The sequence below is a fragment of the Opisthocomus hoazin genome, chromosome 7 (genome assembly GCF_030867145.1).
Source record: "Opisthocomus hoazin isolate bOpiHoa1 chromosome 7, bOpiHoa1.hap1, whole genome shotgun sequence".
Classification (NCBI taxonomy): domain Eukaryota; kingdom Metazoa; phylum Chordata; class Aves; order Opisthocomiformes; family Opisthocomidae; genus Opisthocomus; species Opisthocomus hoazin.
Window position 1 is genome coordinate 2,216,969 of NC_134420.1, and position 21,149 is coordinate 2,238,117.

A 21,149-nucleotide genomic window follows, 5' to 3' on the forward strand; every position below is an offset into this window, starting at 1 on the left:
CCCGCCCCTCGCCCGCTGGCCCCGCCCCTCCCCGACGTCACCGTGGGAGGGGGGGAACCCCCGGTATCCCCGGCGCGGGGCACGCCGGGAGATGTAGTCCGGCGGGGTGGGGGGGGAAGGCGGGGCGGGCCCGGGGGTCGCGCAGGGACAAGGACAGAGCCAGGCCGGCCGCTCACAGCCTTTACTGGGGGGACCCCCCCACCCCCCCCGCGCGGCCCCGCCCCCGCTGCGTCGCTGTGACGTCATCCGTGACGACAGCTGCGGGGGGAGCGGCGCCCTGGGAGAGCCGGAGACGCCCCCCCCCCATACGCTATAGGGACAGTGCGGGGGCACTGGGGTTACTGGGGGGCACTGGGGTTACTGGGGGTCTCCAGCTCTATAGGGGCTGTGTGTTACTGTGGGGGCACTGGGGTTACTGGGGGGAACTGGGGTAACTGGGGGGTCTCCAGCTCTATAGGGGCTGTGTGTTACTGTGGGGGCACTGGGGTTACTGGGGGGAACTGGGCTTACTGGAGGGTCTCCAGCTCTATAGGGGCTGTGTGTTACTGCGGGAGCACTGGGGTTACTGGGGGGAACTGGGGTTACTGGGGGGTCTCCAGTTCTATAGGGACTGTGTGTTACTGCAGGGGCACTGGGGTTACTGGGGGGCACTGGGGTTACTGGGGGGTCTCGGGCTCTACAGGGGCTGTGTGTTACTGTGGGGACACTGGGGTTACTGGGGGGAACTGGGGTTATGGGGGGGTCTGAAGCTCTATAGGGGCTGTGTGTTACTGCGGGGGAACTGGGGTTACTGGGGGGTCTCCAGCTCTATAGGGGCTGTGTGTTACTGGTGGGGGCACTGGGGTTACTGGTGGGGGCACTGGGGTTACTGGTGGGCACTGGGGTTACTGGGGGGTCTGGAACACTATAGGGGCTGTGTGTTACTGTGGGGGCACTGGGGTTACTGGGGGGAACTGGGCTTACTGGGGGGTCTCCAGCTCTATAGGGGCTGTGTGTTACTGCGGGACCACTGGGGTTACTGGGGGGAATTGGGGTTACTGGGGGGTCTCCAGTCCTGTAGGGACTGTGTGTTAGTGCAGGGGCACTGGGGTTACTGGGGGGAACTGGGGTTACTGGGGGGTCTCCAGCTCTATAGGGGCTGTGTGTTACTGTGGGAGCACTGGGGTTACTGGGGGGAATTGGGGTTACTGGGGGGTCTCCAGTCCTGTAGGGACTGTGTGTTACTGCAGGGGCACTGGGGTTACTGGGGGGAACTGGGGTTACTGGGGGGTCTCCAGCTCTATAGGGGCTGTGTGTTACTGCGGGAGCACTGGGGTTACTGGGGGGAATTGGGGTTACTGGGGGGTCTCTAGTCCTGTAGGGACTGTGTGTTACTGCAGGGGCACTGGGGTTACTGGGGGGAACTGGGGTTACAGGGGGGTCTCGGGCTCTACAAGGGCTGTGTGTTACTGTGGGGACACTGGGGTTACTGGGGGGAACTGGGGTTACTGGGGGTCTGGGATGCTATAGGGGCTGTGTGTTACTGGTGGGGTCTCGGGCTCTATAGGGGCTGTGTGTTATTGTAGGGTCTCAGGTTCTACAGGGCTGTGTGTTACTGTGGGGTCCCGGGTGCCACAGGGTGCCTCTCCCTGCGGGCTGGGTGCTGTCCCAGGGCTCAGGGCATTCGGGGGGGCGGCGCTGCCCTCCACTCTCAGGGACTCCCGGGCTGGGTGTCGGGGTCCCGCGTCATTGCGGGGTCCCCGGGGCGGTTGGGGCAGGGTCCTAACCCGGGGATGTCCCCACACCCCTGTGGGACACCCCGCTGCGCTGCTACCGAGCCCGGGGGCCTCACACTGGGTCCTGGGGGCTGCTTTGTTATTGTAGGGTCTCCTCGTGCGGGGCTGTTACTGTAGGGTTTTCCCACACAGGTCTGTTACTGCAGGGTCTCCCCACGCTGCTTTGTTATTGTAGGGTCTCCCTGCCACAGCTCTTTTCTTGCAGGGTCTCCCAAAAATGGTTTGTTGTTGTAGGGTCTTTCTGTCATAGCTGTGTCCTTGCAGGGGTCTCCCCACGCTGGTTTGTTATTGTAGGGTCTCCCCACAACAGGTCTGTTCTTGCAGGGTCTCCCCATGCTGGTTTGTTATTGTAGGGTCTTCCTGCCACAGCTGTGTCCTTGCAGAGTTCTCTCCACGCTGGTTTGTTATTGTAGGGTCTCCCTGCAATGGATCTTTTCTTGCAGGGTCTCCCCACGCTGGTTTGTTATTGTAGGGTCTCCCTGCAATGGGTCTGTTCTTGCAGGGTCTCCCCACGCTGGTTTGTTATTGTAGGGTCTCCCTGCAATGGATCTTTTCTTGCAGGGTCTCCCCATGCTGGTTTGTTATTGTAGGGTCTCCCCACAACAGGTCTGTTCTTGCAGGGTCTCCCCATGCTGGTTTGTTATTGTAGGGTCTTCCTGCCACAGCTGTGTCCTTGCAGGGTCTCTCCACGCTGGTTTGTTATTGTAGGGTCTCCTTGCATAGGTCTGTTCTTGCAGGGGTCTCCCCATGCTGGTTTGTTATTGTAGGGTCTCCCCACAACAGGTCTGTTCTTGCAGGGGTCTCCCCACGCTGGTTTGTTATTGTAGGGTCTCCCCACGCCGACAGGTGCCAGCACACCCCAGGCTGCGCCCGTGGCTCTGGTGGGGTTGCCTGGGTGCCCCTGGGGGGCTGCCCTCACCCCTCGTTAGCAAAGGTTCGTTAACGGGGGACCCTGTCTGGCCCCTGCCCTGGGGAGGGCCGGGGGTCCGCGTCCCCCTGCGTGTCCCCTGGCATGGGAAGGGCACTGGGTCCCCCCGCTGCGGGGACAGGGGACACTGGGGGTGAGGTTTGGGGGTGCTGGGGCAGGACTTGGGGGTGCCAGGGGATGGGGTGCCACGGCAGGGGGGGTGGGGGGTGGGGACAGGGGAGCAGAGGGGGGAGCTAGGGACCAGGGCGTGGGGGGCTGGGGGGCTGCTGGGGAGCAGGGAGTGGGGTGCCAGGGGAGGCGGATGGGGTGCCACGGTAAGGGGGGTGTTGCCAGGGGATGGGGTGCCAGGATGGGGGGGTTGCCAGGGGATGGGGTACCAGGGGAGTCAGGGGCGTGCCAGGGATGGGGTGCCAGGATGGGGTGGTGCTAGGGATGAGGTGCCAGGGGAGTAGGGGGGATGTCAGGGGAGGGGGTGCCACGATGGGGAGGTGCCAGGGGATGGGGTTACGAGGGGACTCAGGGGCGTGCCAGGATGGGGGGGTTGCCAGGGGATGGGGTGCCAGGGGAGTAGGGGGGATGCCAGGGGATGGGGTATGAGGATGAGGGGGATGCCAGGGGATGGGGTGCCAGGGATGGGATGCCAGGATGGGGGAGTTGCCAGGGGATGGGGTGTCAGGGGAGTATGGGGGGATGCCAGGGGATGGGTATGAGGATGAGGGGGATGCCAGGGGATGCGGTGCCAGGGGAGTCAGGGGCATGCCAGGGATGGGGTGACATGATACAGGGGTGCCAGGGGATGGGGTATCAGGGGATGGAGTGCCAGTATGGAGGGGTTGCCAGAGGATGGGGTGCCAGGGGAGTAGGGGGGATGCCAAGGGATGGGGTGCCAGGGCAGGAGCAGGTGCCAGGGGATGGGGTGCCACGATGTGGGGGTGCCAGGGGAGTGGGATGGGATGCCAAGGGATGGGGTGCCAGGATCGGGGGGTTGCCAGGGTATGGGGTGCCAGGGGAGTCAGGGGGATGCCAGGGGATGGGGTGCTAGGGGATGGGGTACCGGGGCGTCAGGGGGATGCCAGAGGGTGGGGTGCCACGATGTGGGGGTGCCAGGGGAGTGGGACGGGATGCCAAGGTATGGGGTGCCAGGATGGAGGGGTTGCCAGAGGATGGGGTGACATGACGTGGGGGTGCCAGGGGATGGGGTGCCAGGGGAGTAGGGGGGATGTCAGGGATGGGGTGTCAGGGGACGGGGTGACATGACGCGGGGGTGCCAGGGGATGGGGTGCCAGGGGAGTAGGGGGGATGTCAGGGATGGGGTGCCAGGGGACGGGGTGACATGACGCGGGGGTGCCAGGGGATGGGGTGCCAGGGGAGTAGGGGGGATGTCGGGGATGGGGTGCCAGGGGACGGGGTGACATGACGCGGGGGTGCCAGGGGATGGGGTGCCAGGGGAGTAGGGGGGATGTCAGGGATGGGGTGCCAGGGGACGGGGTGACATGATGCAGGGGCGGTGCCAGGGCTGCCAAGCGTTGCCAGGGAGCGGGGCGGCGGGACGGGGTGCCAGGGCAGCGTGCCGCTGCCCGTGCCCCCCGCTCCCCCGCCGGCCCCGCTGCCTGCCCGGGGCTATTTGAAGTGCGATAGGAAATGCTCGACGGGGTAGCGGGGCGAGTCGATGCCCAGCGCCTGGCAGAGCCCCAGCAGGCGCAGGCAGGCCTCGGCCCGCGTCGCCCCGCCGCAAGCCACGCTCAGGCACGGCTCCTCGTACTCGCCGCCCGCCGCCGACCCCTCGAAGAGCCGGTTGAGGCGGACGAGCCCGCGGGCCTGCAGCCCCCGCAGAGCCTCCAGCCCCCCGCCGGCCCCCAGCGCCGAGCCATGCTCCGAGCCCAGGCACATCACGCCGGCGAGGTGCCCGCGGGGTGCTGGGCGAGCGGGCAGCACCGGCGGCACCCCCAGTGCCACCAGCACGGCCGCCAGCAGCAGGTCGGGACCGTAGACCTCCCGGATCCAGTCGCGGAGGTAGAAGCCCCCCATGCGGGGGTTGATCTCCAGCAGCCGCGGACCCCCGGGCCCCAGCTTCAGCTCGACGTTGAAGACGCCATGGCGGAGCCCGCATGCCAGGCAGCAGCGCAGGGCCGCCCGCACCAGCTGCGCCCGCCGGTCGGCGGGCAGGCAGGAGGGCAGGCACGCCGCCGTCTCCAGGAACGCGGGGACACGCGTGGGGCCGTTGTCGGACACCCAGGCGCCCAGCAGCCGCCCCTCGAAGACCACCAGGTCGACGTCGTGCTCGGTGCCCGGCACGTACTCCATCAGCAGCATGGCGTTGCCCCAGCCCAGCCCGATGCCCGGGTGATCGGCGTCGTCGCGCAGGTCACGCCAGAGGCGGGCGGCGTGCGCGTGGCACTGCCCGACGCTCTCCACCAGCCGCACGCCCACGCCGCCCGCCCCGAACTCCAGCTTGGCCACGGCGGGGAAGGGCACGGCGCCCGCCGCCCGCTCCACGTCGCCGTGGCTCCGCAGCCGGCAGCAGGGCACGGCGAAGGCGGCGGGCGGCGGGCGGCCGCGGCGGCATCGCTGCAGGTGCTGGTGGGTCCGGCTCTTCTGCTTGGCCACGCGGACGGCGGCGGGCGAGCTGCCGCGGAGCCCCAGGCGCTGGCACACCAGCGCGGCCAGTACCACGCAGTCGTCCCAGTAGGAGAGGCAGGCGTGGGGACGCAGCCCCCGGGCGCGTACCAGCTCCGTCACCCGCTCGGCGTGCTCCTCGTCCCGCCGGTGCTCCCGGCTGTCGTAGGGCAGGAAGGTCTGCACCAGCCCCGCCGCGAAGTGCTCCGGGTCCGACTCCACCAGGTGGATCTGCGGGCCCAGAGAGGTGTCACCGCAGCAGGGGGGACCCACACGGGGTGCCCACCCATGACATCACAGCTGGGCCACCCTCCCCGCCAACTGGGACAGCGAGCTGGGCAGAGCAACCACTGCTGTAGCTGCTGAAACCGGCGTTCACTCTGAAACCTACTGATGGCAACCTGGCGCCCTCACCCTCAGGCCGTAGTCGCGTGCCGCCTCCCAGACGAAGCTCTTGCTGACGCCGCCGGCCCCGATGAGCAAGATGTCCTTGCCCTCGACCAGGTGACACTGCGCCCGGTGCAGCACGGCCTCGGCCAGCAGCCGGGGCAGGTCACCCGGGGGCTCCCCCACGGCGCGCCCCATGGCCTCGGCCAGCAGGCAGGTCTCCAGGCACCCCTGGACGTTGGCGGACAGGGCCACCAGCTCCAGCGCGTCATCCACGCATGCCAGCAAGAAGTCGACGCCTGGGGACGGGGACAGCGGGCTCAGCACCGCGGCGGGAGCAGCACCTTCGCCCGCCCCCGGCTCCCCGCGCTCACCCAGGATGTCGGTGCGGGCGCGGGCGCCGCCGCGCTGCTCGGGGCTCAGCTCGGCCTCGGTGGCCAGGATGGCGGCCATGGCGGCCTCGGCGGCCCCTCGTAGGCGCGTGGCCAGGGTCTGGCGCTGGCCCGGGGCCGCCACCCCCAGCTGCTGCAGGCTGGAGTCCAGGCCCTGGGGCAGCGACGCGCCGTGCCGCACCGGCACCTCCGCGCGCCCCACGCCGACCGCCACCTGCGGGCATGGGGACACCGGCTGCCACCAAGGCGTGGGGATGTGGGGAGGCACATGGACCCAGGGCATGGGGACGTGGATGGCCACCATGGCGTGGGGACGTGGGGAGGCACAGGGACCCAGGGCATGGGGACGTGGATGGCCACCATGGCATGGGGACAGGAGCTGCCACCCTGCAGACTGGGGACACAGTGACCAAGGCTTGGGGACATGGGGAGACACAGGGACCCAAGGCACGGGGACATGGAGGGCCACCATAGCCTGGGGACAGGAGCTGCCACCCAGCAGATTGGGGACACAGTGACCAAGGCTTGGGGACATGGGGAGACACAGGGGCCAGGGCATGGGGAAATGGATGGCCACCATATCCTGGGGACAGGAACTGCCACCCTGCAGACTGGGGACACAGTGACCAAGGCTTGGGGACATGGGGAGACACAGGGACCCAAGGCACGGGGACATGCAGGGCCACCATAGCCTGGGGACAGGAACTGCCACCCTGCAGACTGGGGACACAGTGACCAGGGCATGGGGACATGGGGAGACGCACTGACCCAGGGCATGGGGACATGGGCTGACACCCTGGAGACTGGGGACACAGTGACCAGGGCATGGGGACATAGATGGCCACCATGGCATGGGGACATGGGGAGACACAGGGACACAAGGCATGGGGACATGGATGGCCACCATAGCCTGGGGACAGGGGCTGCCACCCTGCAGACTGGGGGACACGGGGCATGGGGACACCACGGGGAGACACACTGACCCAAGGCATGGGGACATGGATGGCCACCATAGCCTGGTGTCAGGAGCTGCCACCCTGCAGACTGGGGACACAGTGACCAAGGCCTGGGGGCACGGGGAGGTACACTGACCCAAGGCATGGGGACATGGATGGCCACCATGGCATAGGGACAGGAGCTGCCACCCTGCAGACTGGGGACACAGTGACCAGGGCATGGGGACATGGGGAGACACAGTGACCCAGGGCATGGGGACATGGATGGCCACCATAGCCTGGAGACAGGGGCTGCCACCCTGCAGACTGGGGACACAGTGACCAAGGCTTGGGGACACGGGGAGGTACACTGACCCAAGGCATGGGGACATGGATGGCCACCATGGCATGGGGACAGGAGCTGCCACCCTGCAGACTGGGGACACAGTGACCAGGGCATGGGGACATGGGGAGACACAGTGACCCAGGGCATGGGGACATGGATGGCCACCATAGCCTGGGGACAGGGGCTGACACCCTGCAGACTGGGGACACGGTGACCAGGGCATGGGGACATGGATGGCCACCATAGCCTGGGGACAGGGGCTGCCACCCTGCAGACTGGGGACACGGTGACCAGGGCATGGGGACCCAACCACCCCATAGCCTGGGGACACCCACTAACCCAGGGCCCGGGGACACCGGGTGCCACCCAGGGCCCGGGAACACGTGCTGCCACGCCATGACGCGGGGACGTGGGCTACCAACCGGGCCCTGGGGACACGCAGGGCCACCATGGCTCGGGGACACCGGCTACCGCGAGGGCCCGGGGACACGGGACGCCCACGGGTGGGGATGCCCGCGGCCACGCCCACCCCGCCCCACCCCGCCGAGGGGGAGGAGCCTCGCAGGGCGTGGCCGTACCTGGCAGAGGTGGGGCCGGTCCCCCCAGGACCTGCAGACGAGGGTGCAGACGCGCAGGGCCACCGGCAGCCGGGGGGCTGGGCTGCCTGGGGGGCGAGGGACAGGGCAGGCGCGGCCGCCGCCCGGGGACGGGGGGCCCAGCCAGACCCCCCCACCCCAACGCTGGCTCCTGGGACCCCGGGTGGCACCGCGGTGACCCCGGCCAACCCTTGGGGACGGCGGGGTCCGGCGTGGCCGCTGTCACCCCCAGCCCCACAGGACTGCGGGGAGGCGAAGGGGGTCACCCACCCACCCTGCTCTGTGCCAGGGGACCGTGGGGGGCCAGGGTGGCCACCTTCACCTCCACCCCCACCCCATGGGACTGTGGGGGTCCAGGGTGGCCTCTTTCCCCCCCACCCCAGGGGACTATGGGGGTCCAGGGTGGCCACCTTGTCCCCCACCCCAGGGGACTGTGGGGGTCCAGGGTGGCCACCTTGCCCCCCAACCCCACCCCAGAGACTAAGGGGTCCAGGGTGGCCACCCCAGGGGACTGTGAGGGTCCAGGGTGACCACCTTCCCCCCCACCTCTTCCCCAGGGGACACTGGGGGTCCAAAGGTGCCCTTTTCCCCCACCCCAGGGGACTGTGGGGGTCCAGGGTGGCCTCTTTCCCCCCCCAACCCCACCCCAGGGGACTGTGGGGGTCCAGGGTGGCCACCTTCCCCTCCATCCCCACCCCAGGGTACTATGAGGGTCCAGGGTGGCCACCTTCACCCCCACCCACACCCCATGGGACTGTGGGGCTCCAGGGTGGCCACCTTCCCCTCCATCCCCACCCCATGGGACTATGGGGGTCCAGGGTGCCCTTCTCCCCCATCCCAGGGGACTGTGGGGGTCTAGGGTGGCCACCTTCACCCCCACCCACACCCCATGGGACTGTGAGGATCCAGGGTGGCCACCTTCCCCTCCATCCCCACCCCAGGGGACTATGGGGGTCCAGGGTGCCCTTCTCTCCCACCCCAGGGGACTGTGAGGGTCCAGGGTGGCCACCTTCCCCTCCATCCCCACCCCATGGGACTATGGGGGTCCAGGGTGCCCTTCTCCCCCATCCCAGGGGACTGTGGGGGTCTAGGGTGGCCACCTTCACCCCACCCACACCCCAGGGGACTGTGAGGGTCCGGGGTGGCCACCTTCACACCCTGCCCTGGGAGCCCGGTTGCCCTGATGGCCACCCAGCCCCCCACCCCGGGTGCACAACCGCAGGGACCCAAGGGAGCCCTGGAGAGGTTGGGGGGGGCCCCTTCCCTCCCACCCCAGGGTGGTGGGCGCCCGAGGGCGGGGGTCTTACGTGGGGGGGGCGCGGGCAGGCGGGCGGTGGGCACCAGGGCCTCCAGCAGGACGCTGTCCTCCTCCCGCAGCCCGCGGAGCCGGGCACCCACCGCCCGCGCCACCGCCGCGCCCTCCGCCTTCCCGTGGGTGCTGCGGGCGCCCGTCCCGCGCCACCGCCACCCCGCCGGCCGCACCACCACCTGTGCGGACCCCCGCGTCACCCCGCGCCACCGCCACCACCCCGACACCCACCCCGACACCCACCCCGACGCCCGTCACCCAGGGCCACCCCACTGATGTGTCACCCACGCATGCCCCTGGATGCCCTGCCAGCACCCATGGGTGCCCCCACACACCCCACCATGCCCGTCACCCTGACCCCTACACCCCACTATCACCCATGGGTGCCCCCGCACACCCCACCAAGCCCGTGACCCTGACCCCTAGACCCCCACCATGCCCCATGGGTGCCCCCACACACCCCACCATGCCCGTGACCCTGACCCCTAGACCCTCACCATGCCTCATGGGTGCCCCCACACACCCCACCATGCCCATCACCCTGACCCCTACACCCCACCGTGCCCCATGGGTGCCCCCAGACACCCCACCATGCCCGTCACCCTGACCCCTAGACCCCTACCATGACCATGGGTGCCCCCACACACCCCACTGTGCCCCATGTGTGCCCCCACACACCCCACCATGCCCGTCACCCTGACCCCTAGACCCCCACCGTGCCCCATGGGTGGCCCCCACACACCCCACCAAGCTTGTGACCCTGACCCCTAGACCCTGCTGTGCCCCATGGGTGCCCACACACACCCCGCTGTGCCCCACGGGTGCCCCCACACACCCCACCATGACCATCACCCTGACCCCTAGACCCCTACCATGACCATGGGTGCCCCCACACACCCCACTGTGCCCCATGGGTGCCCCCACACACCCCACCATGCCCGTGACCCTGACCCCTAGACCCCAGCCGTGCCCCGTGGGTGCCCCCCATGCCCACCTGGCTGTAGGGCTCCATGGCGGTGCCCCCCAGGAAGGCGCCCACCTCCTCCTGCACCAGGCTCTCCTGGCCCTGGGGGTCCTCCAGCCGCACCAGCCTCACCCCGGGGGTCACGGGCTCGGTGGGCAGGTCCCCCCCCGGCCCCAGGACGAAGGCCAGGGTGGGGGGCACGGGCAGGCCGGCGTGGGCAGCCAGCACCCACCGGGTGAGCAGGGGGTCCTCGAGCCGGCGGGCGAGGGGCTCCGAGCCCCCCGTGGGGCAGTCGAGGTCGCGGGCCAGCTCGCCCACCCAGCCGCCCTCGGGACCCCCCGCCGCGAAGGTGCCCGTCACGTAGTTGGCGCGGCGGGGGGGGCGCGAAGGTCTCCAGGGTGCTGCAGCCCCCCGCCTCGAAGGAGACCCCCCGGGAGAGCAGCAGGGACCAGGCACCCGGGGACGTCTCCGAGGGCACCCGGCTGGCCCAGGCGGGTGACAGGCACAGCACCATGGCACCTATGGGTGGGCAGGGGTGCGGGCAGCGGGCTCTCCCCAGCCCCCTGCCCCGAGGCCCCCCCCGGGGGGAGCAAAGGGGGCACCCACCCAGGGAGGGAGCACGGGGGGAGTGATGCTGCGGCTGCCCCAGCACCCTGGGGTGGCTTTTGCTGCCGGCACTGGTCCGTACTGGGATTAATGGGGCTGCAGATGTGGGGCACGGGGTGGGGGGGCTGGTGCCACCCCCATCCCTGCCTCAGTTTCCCTCCCAGTGGGGAACCCCTTGGGCCAGGGTTGGAGCAGCCAGGCGGGAGGTGGGGAGCCCCCGCTGTGGGTTCACGGGTGTCTCGTATGGGGTGGGGACGAGGGGGCCGTACCCACCTGGGCAGCGCGTGCCCCCCTCCAGCAGGACGGGCAGGAAGGCGGTGGGCGAGCCCAGGACGCAGACGGTCACGTCCAGCGGGCCAAATCCTGCCGGCGAGGCGAGGGTTAACAGCCCCGGGGCGGGCACCTCGTCGGCACCCCGGCCCCCGGCACCCCGGCCCCACAGTGAGCCCCCAGCCACCCCCTCATTCCCAGCCTGGCACCGTGCCCCCTGTGCCACCCTTGTCCATGCCACCCCTGTGTCCCCACCACCACCATGTCCCCAGCCTGGCACCGTGCCCCCAGTGCCACCCCTGTCCCTGCCACCCACATGTCCCCAGCCTGGCACCATTCCCCCAGTGACACCCTTGTCCCTGCCACTCCCATGTCCCCAGCCTGGCGCCGTGCCCCCCATCATCATCCTGGTCTCTGCCACCCTTGTCCCTGCCACCCCCGTGCTCCCAGCCTGGCACCATTCCCCCAGTGCCACTCTTGTCCATGCCACCTCCATGTCCCCAGCCTGGCACTGTATCCCTGTTGCCATCCTGGTCCCTGCCACCCCCATGTCCCCAGCATGGCACCGTGCCTCCATCATCATCCTGGTCCCTGCCACTCTTGTCCCTACCACCCCCATGTCCCCAGCATGGCACTGTATCCCTGTTACCATCCTGGTCCCTGCCACCCCCATGTCCCCAGCATGGCACTGTATCCCTGTTACCATCCTGGTCCCTGCCACCCCCGTGCTCCCAGCATGGCACTGCGTCCCTGTTGCCATCCCAGTCCCTGCCACCCCCGTGCTCCCAGCCTGGCACCATTCCCCCAGTGCCACCCTTGTCCCTGCCACCCCCATGTCCCCAGCATGGCACTGTATCCCTGTTACCATCCTGGTCCCTGCCACCCCCATGTCCCCAGCATGGCACTGTGTCCCTGTTGCCATCCCAGTCCCTGCCACCCCCGTGCTCCCAGCCTGGCACCATTCCCCCAGTGCCACCCTTGTCCCTACCACCCCCATGTCCCCAGCATGGCACCGTGTCCCTGTCACCATTCCAGTCCCCACCACCACCATGTCCCCAGCCTGGCACCATTCCCCCAGTGCCACCCTTGTCCCTGCCACCCCCATGTCCCCAGCCTGGCGCCGTGCCCCATCATCATCCTGGTCTCTGCCACCCTTCTCCCTGCCACTCCCACGTCCCCACCACCACCATGTCCCCAGCATGACACCACTCCCCCAGTGCCACTCTTGTCCATGCCACCTCCATGTCCCCACCCTGGCACTGTATCCCTGTTGCCATCCTGGTCCCTGCCACCCCCATGTCCCCAGCATGGCACCATTCCCCCAGTGCCACCCTTGTCCCTGCCACCCCCATGTCCCCAGCATGGCACCGTGTCCTTGTCACCATCTTGGTCCCCACCACCACCATGTCCCCACCCTGGCACCATGCCCCCATCATCATCCTGGTCCCTGCCACCCAGTCCCTGCCACCCCCATGTCCCCAGCCTGGCACCCTTCACCCAGTGCCACCCTTGTCCATGCCACCCCCATGCCCCCAGCCTTGCACCATGTCCCCATCATCATCCTGGTCCCTGCCACCCTTGTCCCTGCCACCCCCGTGCTCCCAGCCTGGCACCATTCCCCTAGTGCCACCCTTGTCCCTACCACCCCTGTGTCCCCAGCCTGGCACCATTCCCCCAGTGCCACCCTTGTCCTGCCACCCCCGTGCTCCCAGCATGGCACCATTCCCCCAGTGCCACTCTTGTCCATGCCACCTCCATGTCCCCAGCCTGGCACTGTATCCCTGTTGCCATCCTGGTCCCTGCCACCCCCACGTCCCCAGCATGGCACCGTGTCCCCATCATCATCCTGGTCCCTGCCACCCTTGTCCCTGCCACCCCCATGTCCCCAGCATGGCACCGTGCCCCCTTCGCCATCCCAGTCCCTGCCACCCCCATGTCCCCAGCCTGGCACCGTGCCCCCAGCACCACCCCACTCCCCGCCACCCCCATCTCCCAGCCCGCTGAGCCCCGTGCCCCCCACCCGTGCCCCCCACCCGTGCGGGGCTCTGCCGAGCGATCCAGCGTGGGGGGCAGCCCCTCCTGGCGCAGGGCGCTCTGGAGCAGCTCGTAGGCATGGGTGGCACCGTCGGGGTCCCCGCTGTCCTCGGGCACCTCGCCGTCAAGGGTCTCTTCCTCCAGCCAGCCCGGGCACAGCGCCTCCGGCCCTGCCCAATCCTGCTCCTTCGGGCTGGGCGCCTGCTCCACGCTCGTCTGGTCCACCGAGAGCTGCGGGGAGCCGAGATGGGGCTGGCATGGGGCTGGCATGGGGTTGGCATGGGCTAAGGGGCTGGTGTGGGGCTAAGGGGCTGGCATGGGGCTGACACAGGGCTGGCGTGGGGTTAATGGTTTGGCATGGGGCTGGCATGGGGCTGGCATGGGGCTGGAATGGGGCTAATGGCTTGGCATGGGGCTGGCATGGGGCTGGCATGGGGCTGGCATGGGCTAGTGGGCTGGTATGGGTCTAAAGGTCTGGCATGGGGCTGATACAGGGCTGGCATGGGGCTGGCACAGGTTTGGCATGGGGCTAATGGCTTGGCATGGGGCTGGCATGGGGTTGGCATGGGCTAAGGGGCTGGCATGGGGCTGGCACAGGGTTAGCATGGGGCTGGCATGGGCTAGGGGGCTGGTATGGGTCTAAGGGGCTTGCATGGGTCTAAGGGGCTGGCATGGGGCTGGCATGGGGCTGGGACAGGGCTAGCGTGGGGCTGGCATGGGCTAGGGGGCTGGTATGGGGCTGGCATGGGGGTGGCGTGGGGCTAATGGATTGGCATGGGGCTGACACCGGGTTGGCACAGGGTTGGTATGGGCTAAGGGGCTGGCATGGGGCTGGCACAGGGTTGGCATAGGGTTGGCATGGGCTAGGGGGCTGGTGTGGGTCTAGGGCTGGCATGGGGCTGACACAGGGCTGGCATGGGGTTATGGTTTGGCATGGGGCTGGCATGGGGCTGGCATGGGGCTAAGGGGCTGGTTTGGGGCTGGCATGGGGCTGACACAGGGCTGGCATGGGCTAAGGGGCTGGTATGGGGCTGGCGTGGGGGCAGCCACGGGGGTAAGGGGTCGACGTGGGGCAGGGGACAGCCCCGGCGCGGGTGTGGGGGCGAGGGGCTGGCACGGGGCAGAGGGGCCCGGGGCCCACGTGTGGGTGAGGGTGTCGGGGGGCTGCGGGTGCCGGGCACAGAGCCACCTCCTCGGGGACGCGGGGCAGTGCCAGCCGCCAGCTCGGGGACAAAGCGTCCCCTTGTCCCCCACGGGGTCACGCGGCGGGTGGGCACAGCGTGCCACGCCGCCCGCTTCCCCGCAGCGCTGCCCGGCACCCTCGGGGCTCCCCGGGGCCGTACCCCACCCGGGACGGGGCACCCACACCCACCCGGACCCCCCACCCCACCCGGGGGTCACTCACCATCCTGGTGACCGAGGGGCTGCAAGAGACGGACGGGCAGAGTCAGCGGGGTCCTTGGGGACGCGTCACCACCCTCCCAGTCACCCCCACCCAGCGCTGGGGACCCCCTTCCCCAGCCCCACAGTGCCCAGGGTCCCTCTTCGGCACCCAGCGGGGGGCCAGGCACCCTTCCTGGGGCGTCCCTCGGTGCCAGCCCCGCTGACCCCGGGTTGTCCCCTCGGTGCCAGCCCCGGTGACCCCAGGTTGTCCCCTCGGTGCCAGCCTCAGTGACCCTCGGCTGAGCCCCAGCAGGGATTAGCGTAATCCTGCGCCAGCTCAGCACGGGCCGGGGGCACCCCCCCCCCACCCCGGGGTCCCCAAGGTCCCCAAGGTCCCCAAGGTGGGACAGCTGCGTCCCCCACTCCTGTCCCAGGTACCTTGGGGTGGGAGCCGTGGCCGGAGAGCGTGCAGGGGACCGAGGGCTCGGGGACGCCTGGCACAGGGGACACGGGTCAGCTCCAGCCTTCATCCCCCCCCGTGCCACCCCAGGGTGCCCGTCCCCCAGCCCCGTGCCCCGGATTAGGCGCAGCGGGTGACACAGAGCCCCATTGTCCCCTCGGTGGCCGGAGGGGGGGGGTTGGCACCCTCACCCCGAGTCAGGCTCGTGTCCCTGTCCCCAGGGATGGTGAGGGGCAGCGGGGAGGCCGGGGGGACGCGCCGCTGCCGCAGGACCTGGGGTGGTGGCTCAGTGTGTCGGGGTGTCCCTGTGTGTGTCCCCCCCCCCAGGTCCCTGTCCCCAAGCCAGCCAGGCTGGCACGGCCCCCCCGCCTTGTCCCCCTCTCCCCAGCATGGCGGAGCTGCCAGGCCGCACGTCCCCCGGCTTAGCTCCAGCTGCCCTCGGCGTCACTGTCACCGTCACGGGCGGGCACAGAGCCACCGGCGCGGCCACTGCGCTGCGCACCCTGCCACCAGCACCGTGTCACCCACAGCCACCCAGAGCCACCGGCAGGGCCATCGCGCTGCACACCCTGCCACCCACAGCCACCCAGTGACACCAGCACACCCTGCCACCCACAGCCACCCAGTGACACCAGCACGGCCACCCTGCCACCAGCACCCTGCCACCCACAGTCACCCAGTGACACCAGCACGGCCACCCTGCCACCAGCACCCTGCCACCCACAGCCACCCAGAGCCACTGGCAGGGCCACCGCGCTGCACACCCTGTCACCAGCACCCTGTCACCCGCAGCCACCCAGCGACACCGGCATGGCCACCCCGGCGTACACCCTGCCACCAGCACCCTGTCACCCACAGCCACCCAGTGACACCAGCACGGCCACCCTGCCACCAGCACCCTGCCACCCACAGCCACCCAGTGACACCAGCACGGCCACCCTGCCACCAGCACCCTGCCACCCACAGCCACCCAGTGACACCAGCACGGCCACCCTGCCACCAGCACCCTGCCACCCACAGCCACCCAGTGACACCGGCACGGCCACCCTGCCACCAGCACCCTGTCACCCACAGCCACCCAGAGCCACCGGCAGGGCCACCCTGGCGCACACCCCACGGCCACAGCCGCCCGCTGCTCTGTGCACACGCACGCACACGCATGGATGTGTATGCACAGATCTGCACACGCGTGTGCACCCACGCACACAGACGTGCACACATGCAGGCGTGCACATGCATGCAGATGTGCACACACGCATGCACACGCAGACAGATGTGCACACACAGACGTGCACACACGCGTGCAGACACGCATGCACACAGACAAGCGCACACACACTGGGACGTGCACACGCACACGCAGACACGCATGCACACGCATGCAGATGTGCACACATGCAGAGATGTGCACACGCATGCACACACGCATGCACACGCACACAGACGTGCACACACATGGACACACACACGCACACACATGCACACGCACACATGCACACGCAGACATGCATGCACACGCACACAGACGTGCACACACGCACGCACACGCATGCACACACACACGCATGCACACACACACGCATGCACACGCACACACATGCACACGCATGTAGACTTGCACATATGCACACGCAAACGCGCACGCACACGCGCACACACACGCACACACATGTGCACACGCACACGCACACGCACGCACACGCACACGCACACACGCACACGCGTGCAGACTCGCACACACACTCACACGCGTGCGCGCCCCCGGCCCCCGCAGCCCCCCCGCCCCGCCGCCCGTGCCCGCACCCACCGGGGGGAGGAGGGGGGGGTCCCGCCGTGCGCGCGGTGCTGTCGCGGCCGTGCCCGCTGCGGTCCCGGCGGTGGCAGCGGCGCCTCCTGCCCGGGCGGGGCGGCCCCGGGGGGGGGGCGGGGCCGGGGGGGGGGGTGCGGGACCGGGGGAGGGGGGGTGCGGGGTGCGGAGTCTCGGGCCGGGGGGGGCCGGGACAAGGGGGGCAGCGGGGGGCCGGGGGCGGCGGGGCTGGGGTGTCGCCGCGGGGGACGGGGACGGGGACAGGGGACAGAGGATGGGGACAGGGATGGGGACAGGGACCGCCCGGCGGGGTCACCCGGGGCCGGCTGTAAAACTGACACCGCGCAGCAGAAATGTCAGGGCTGGGGCCAGGCGGCTGCCCCCCCCCCCCCCCGGCCCCCCCGCCCCAGGAGCTATTCCCGACCGCACGGCACGGCATGGCATGGCACACGGGGAGTGGCATGGCACGGCATGGCACGGCATGGCATGGCATGGCACATGGGGAACGGCATGGCACGGCATGGCACATGGGGAGTGGCATGGCACGGCATGGCACGGCATGGCACGGCATGGCACACGGGGAGTGGCATGGCATGGCATACAGGGAATGGCATGACGTGGCACAGCATGGCATGGCACATGGGAAATGGCATGGCATGGCACAACATGGCATGGAACATGGGGAAGGCACGGCATGGCATGGCATGGCATGGCACAGCATGGCACACATGGCACGGCATGGCATGGCATGGCACACAGGGAGTGGCACAGCATGGGTTTGCATGGCACACGGGGAATGACATGGCACAGCATGGCACACAGGGAATTGCATGACATGGCACAGCACGGCATGGCATGGCATGGCATGACACACAGGGAGTGGCATGGCATGGCGTGGCGTGGCACATGGGGAATGGCATGGCCTGGCATGGCACATGGCACACGGGACACGCGTGGCACGGCACAGCACGGCACACGGGGAATGGTGTGGCATGGCACACGGGACACGCGTGGCACAGCATGGCATGGCAGAGCGCGGGTGGTCCCGGTGCTCCCCCCCCCCCTTTTACCGGGCCCCGTCTGTGGCCCCACAGCCCCCCCCCCCGAGCCGCGCCCGGTGTCCCCGCGGGAGCCCCAGCCGCGGGGTGGCCCCGGGGTGACAACGACGGTGACAACGGCCTCCCGGCAACGGCCCCACGGGCTCGGAGCGGGCTCGGAGCGGGCACGGGCGGGGGGGGGGGGGGGCCCCCCGGGGCCCCGAGCAACCCCCGGGCTCTGCCAGGCCCTGCGTCCCCCCGTGCCCCCCGCCGTGTCCCCCCCGTGTCCCCCCGGTGTCCCCCGGTGTCCCCAAGCCCCACCACAGCCCAGTCCCGGTCCCTCCCGGGTTGTGCGTGTCCGTCCCCCCCCCGGCCCCAGTCCCTGGTCCGTCGCTGCGCCCCGGGATGCGGGGTCCCCCCCGCTGTCCCCCTGCCCGGGGGTGTCCCCGCGCCACGAGTGTCCCCCACGTCGCCGTGCCGCGGAGCGAAGGGTCCCCGCGGTGTCCCCACTCCGGGGCTGCCGTGTCACCGTGCCCCCCCCTCGCTGTGGCGGGGCTGGGGTGCCCGGAGGGGAACCCGTACCCCCCCCCCCCCCCCCGCGTCTCCCCGGGGATCCCCGTTCCCCTCGGCCGCGCGGATTCCTCCGCGCCGGCAGGGGGCGCCGCGCCGCGCCGCCCCCCCCCCCCTCGGGGCCGCTCCCGCCGGGCGCGCGGCGCGAGGGGCGGGGCGCGAGCGGCCATGGCGGACACCGAGAAGCTCAACCTGGACTCCATCATCAGCCGCCTCCTGGAGGGTGAGCGGGCCCGGGACCGCCGCCCCGGGACCCCCGCCAGCCCCGGGACCCTCCCCCCTCCGAGGCCGCGGGACCCCCCGGGGCCTCCGCCTTCCCCCCCCCCCCATGGCCGCGGGATCGCCCCCGTGGCCTCCAGCCCCCCCCCCGGGCCCAGATTTCCCCCCCAATGGCCACAGACCACCTTATCAGCCCCCAGCCCACCCCAGTAGCCCCATTACCCCCCCGCCTCGGCCCTGGGATCCCCCCAGTGGCCTTCCCCCCCCCCCGCCATGGCCCTATCTTCCCCCCTCCCCGGCCTCATTCCCTCCCCCCCGACCCCATTACCCCTCCCAGTAGCCACAGGCCACCTTAACAGCCTTCAGCCCCCCCCAGTAGTCCCGTTACGCTCCCCTCGCCACGGCCCTGGGATCCCCCCAGTGGCTTCCCCCCCGGCTCTGTGTCCCCCACTTCGGCCCCATTCCTCCCCCCCCAATGGCCACAGCCCACCTTAACAGCCTCCAGCCCACCCCAGTAGCCCCGTTATGCCCCCCACAGCGGCCTCCCCCCCCCTCCCCCGTGGCCCTATCCCCCCCCCCCCAATAGCCACAGCCCACCTTAACAGCCTCCAGCCCACCCCAGTAGCCCCATTACCCCCTGCCCTGGCCCTGGGATCCCCCCAGTGGCCTCCCCCCTAGCTCTGTGTCCTCCCCTCGGCCCCATTCCCCCATCCCCCCAGTAGTCACAGCCCACCTTAACAGCCCCCAGCCCACCCCAGTAGCCCCATTACCCCCTCACTCCGGCCTTGGGATCCCCCCAGTGGCCTTCCCCCCCCCCCGGCCCTCTTCCCCCCCGGCCCTCTTCCCCCCCTCAATGGCCACAGGCCACCTTAACAGCCTCCAGCCCCCCCCCCCAGTAGCCCCCCAGCTGGCTGGGGGGGCTGGGGGCTGTGTGTCAGGGGCAGGTAGAGGTGGGGAGGTTTTGGGGGGCTGGATACTGGGGGGCCTCTGCAGGGGATGGGGGTGGGAGGCTTGGGAGGCAGCAGGGGAGTTTGTGGGGGGAGGTGTTGGAGGGGTTTGGGTGCTCAGGGGAGTGGGGGGACAGCTCTGGGGGTGGGGGGAGGTGTTGGGGTGCCAGGCTGGCAGGCGCCGGGGCAGGACCTGGGTTTGCAGAGTTTGGGGGGGGGGGGCCCTGCCACAACCCCCAGCTCTGGCAGGAGAGGGGTGCCCCGAGGTGGGGACACCCGAATCGCTCGTGACCTGGGCTGTGCCGCTGCCGCGACGCCTGGCCCTCGGTGCCGGCACCGTGGGGTGCGCGTGGGGCGTTTGGGGGGGGGGGTCCCCTGACTCCCTGCCACCCGGCTCTCTGGTGGGGACCAGTCCAAGGCTCGCGGCCGGGGAAGAACGTGCAGCTGACGGAGAACGAGATCCGCGGGCTGTGCCTGAAGTCGCGGGAGATCTTCCTCAGCCAGCCCATCCTGCTGGAGCTGGAGGCACCCCTCAAAATCTGCGGTGAGCGCTGGGTGGGTGCTTCCCGCGCTGGGCGAGCCCCCGGGGACGGGCGCAGGGACCGGCCGGCGATCCCAGCGCGGCCCTGGGGCCCGCTGCGGGATGGCGGGGAGGGGGACTAGGGGGAACTGGGGTCCTGAGCGTACCCTGTCCCCCCCCAGGCGACATCCACGGGCAGTACTACGACCTGCTGCGGCTCTTTGAGTACGGGGGCTTCCCTCCCGAGAGCAACTACCTGTTCCTGGGCGACTACGTGGACCGGGGCAAGCAGTCGCTGGAGACCATCTGCCTCCTGCTCGCCTACAAGATCAAATACCCCGAGAATTTCTTCCTGCTGCGCGGCAACCACGAGTGCGCCAGCATCAACCGCATCTACGGCTTCTACGACGAGTGTGAGCGCTCACGTGCCCCCCGCCCCTGCGACCCCTCTGCCGTCCCCGGGCTGTCCCGCACCGACCCCGTCTATACGGCTGCTGGGACCTGGGCGAGTCCCCCTGCCACCCCCGTGCCACCCCCGTACCCACAGCCAACCTGTACCACCCCAGTGCTCCCAGTGCCATCCACACTGAGTGTTCCCCACCCGCCCTGTGCCCCCCCTGCCAACCTCCACCCCGAGGATCCCCCTCACGTAACACGGTGCCACCCCATGGCATTGCCCCCCCGCTGCTGGAACCAGTGGGCCTGTGCTTCACCTTGGGGGGTGCGAGCCCACGGGGGGGACTCGTGGGGATCCCCCCCATGCCCCTGTACCCCCAAAAAGGCCAGGCACCCACCCCCAGTGCCTTGCAGGCAAGCGGCGGTACAACATCAAGCTCTGGAAGACCTTCACCGACTGCTTCAACTGTTTGCCCATCGCCGCCATCGTGGATGAGAAGATCTTCTGCTGCCACGGAGGTGGGCACGGCCCTGCCCGGGGTTTCGGGGCGTCGCAGGGGGGGGTCTGGGGGCTGTGGCTGCCGAGGCAGGGCCTGACGCGGCCCCCGTCCCCGCAGGGCTGTCCCCCGACCTGCAGTCGATGGAGCAGATC

At 69.9% G+C, this 21,149-nt stretch overlaps 2 protein-coding genes across 2 annotated transcripts in view; one reads left to right on the forward strand and one right to left on the reverse strand.

Annotated features, from left to right (window-relative positions):
* Positions 1–211: 211 nt before the first annotated feature.
* On the reverse strand, positions 212–16,871 carry CARNS1 (carnosine synthase 1). The gene is given in 12 exon segments (XM_075426397.1): positions 212–5,550; positions 5,734–6,005; positions 6,081–6,312; positions 7,958–8,043; positions 9,283–9,463; positions 10,279–10,629; positions 10,631–10,767; positions 11,128–11,217; positions 13,158–13,389; positions 14,564–14,582; positions 14,980–15,035; positions 16,809–16,871. Coding segments are annotated over 10 exon segments (2,811 nt in total). The 5' UTR covers positions 14,567–14,582; positions 14,980–15,035; positions 16,809–16,871; the 3' UTR covers positions 212–4,323.
* A 1,679-nt stretch (positions 16,872–18,550) lies between these two features.
* Positions 18,551–21,149, forward strand: part of PPP1CA (protein phosphatase 1 catalytic subunit alpha) — a 3,119-nt gene continuing 520 nt past the window's right edge. Inside the window, exons 1-5 of the mRNA XM_075427112.1 lie at positions 18,551–18,638; positions 19,994–20,125; positions 20,284–20,514; positions 20,912–21,016; positions 21,115–21,146. Of these exons, the coding sequence (XP_075283227.1) occupies positions 18,584–18,638; positions 19,994–20,125; positions 20,284–20,514; positions 20,912–21,016; positions 21,115–21,146 (555 nt within the window). The 5' untranslated portion in view covers positions 18,551–18,583. The remainder of the gene's footprint in view (positions 18,639–19,993; positions 20,126–20,283; positions 20,515–20,911; positions 21,017–21,114; positions 21,147–21,149) is intronic.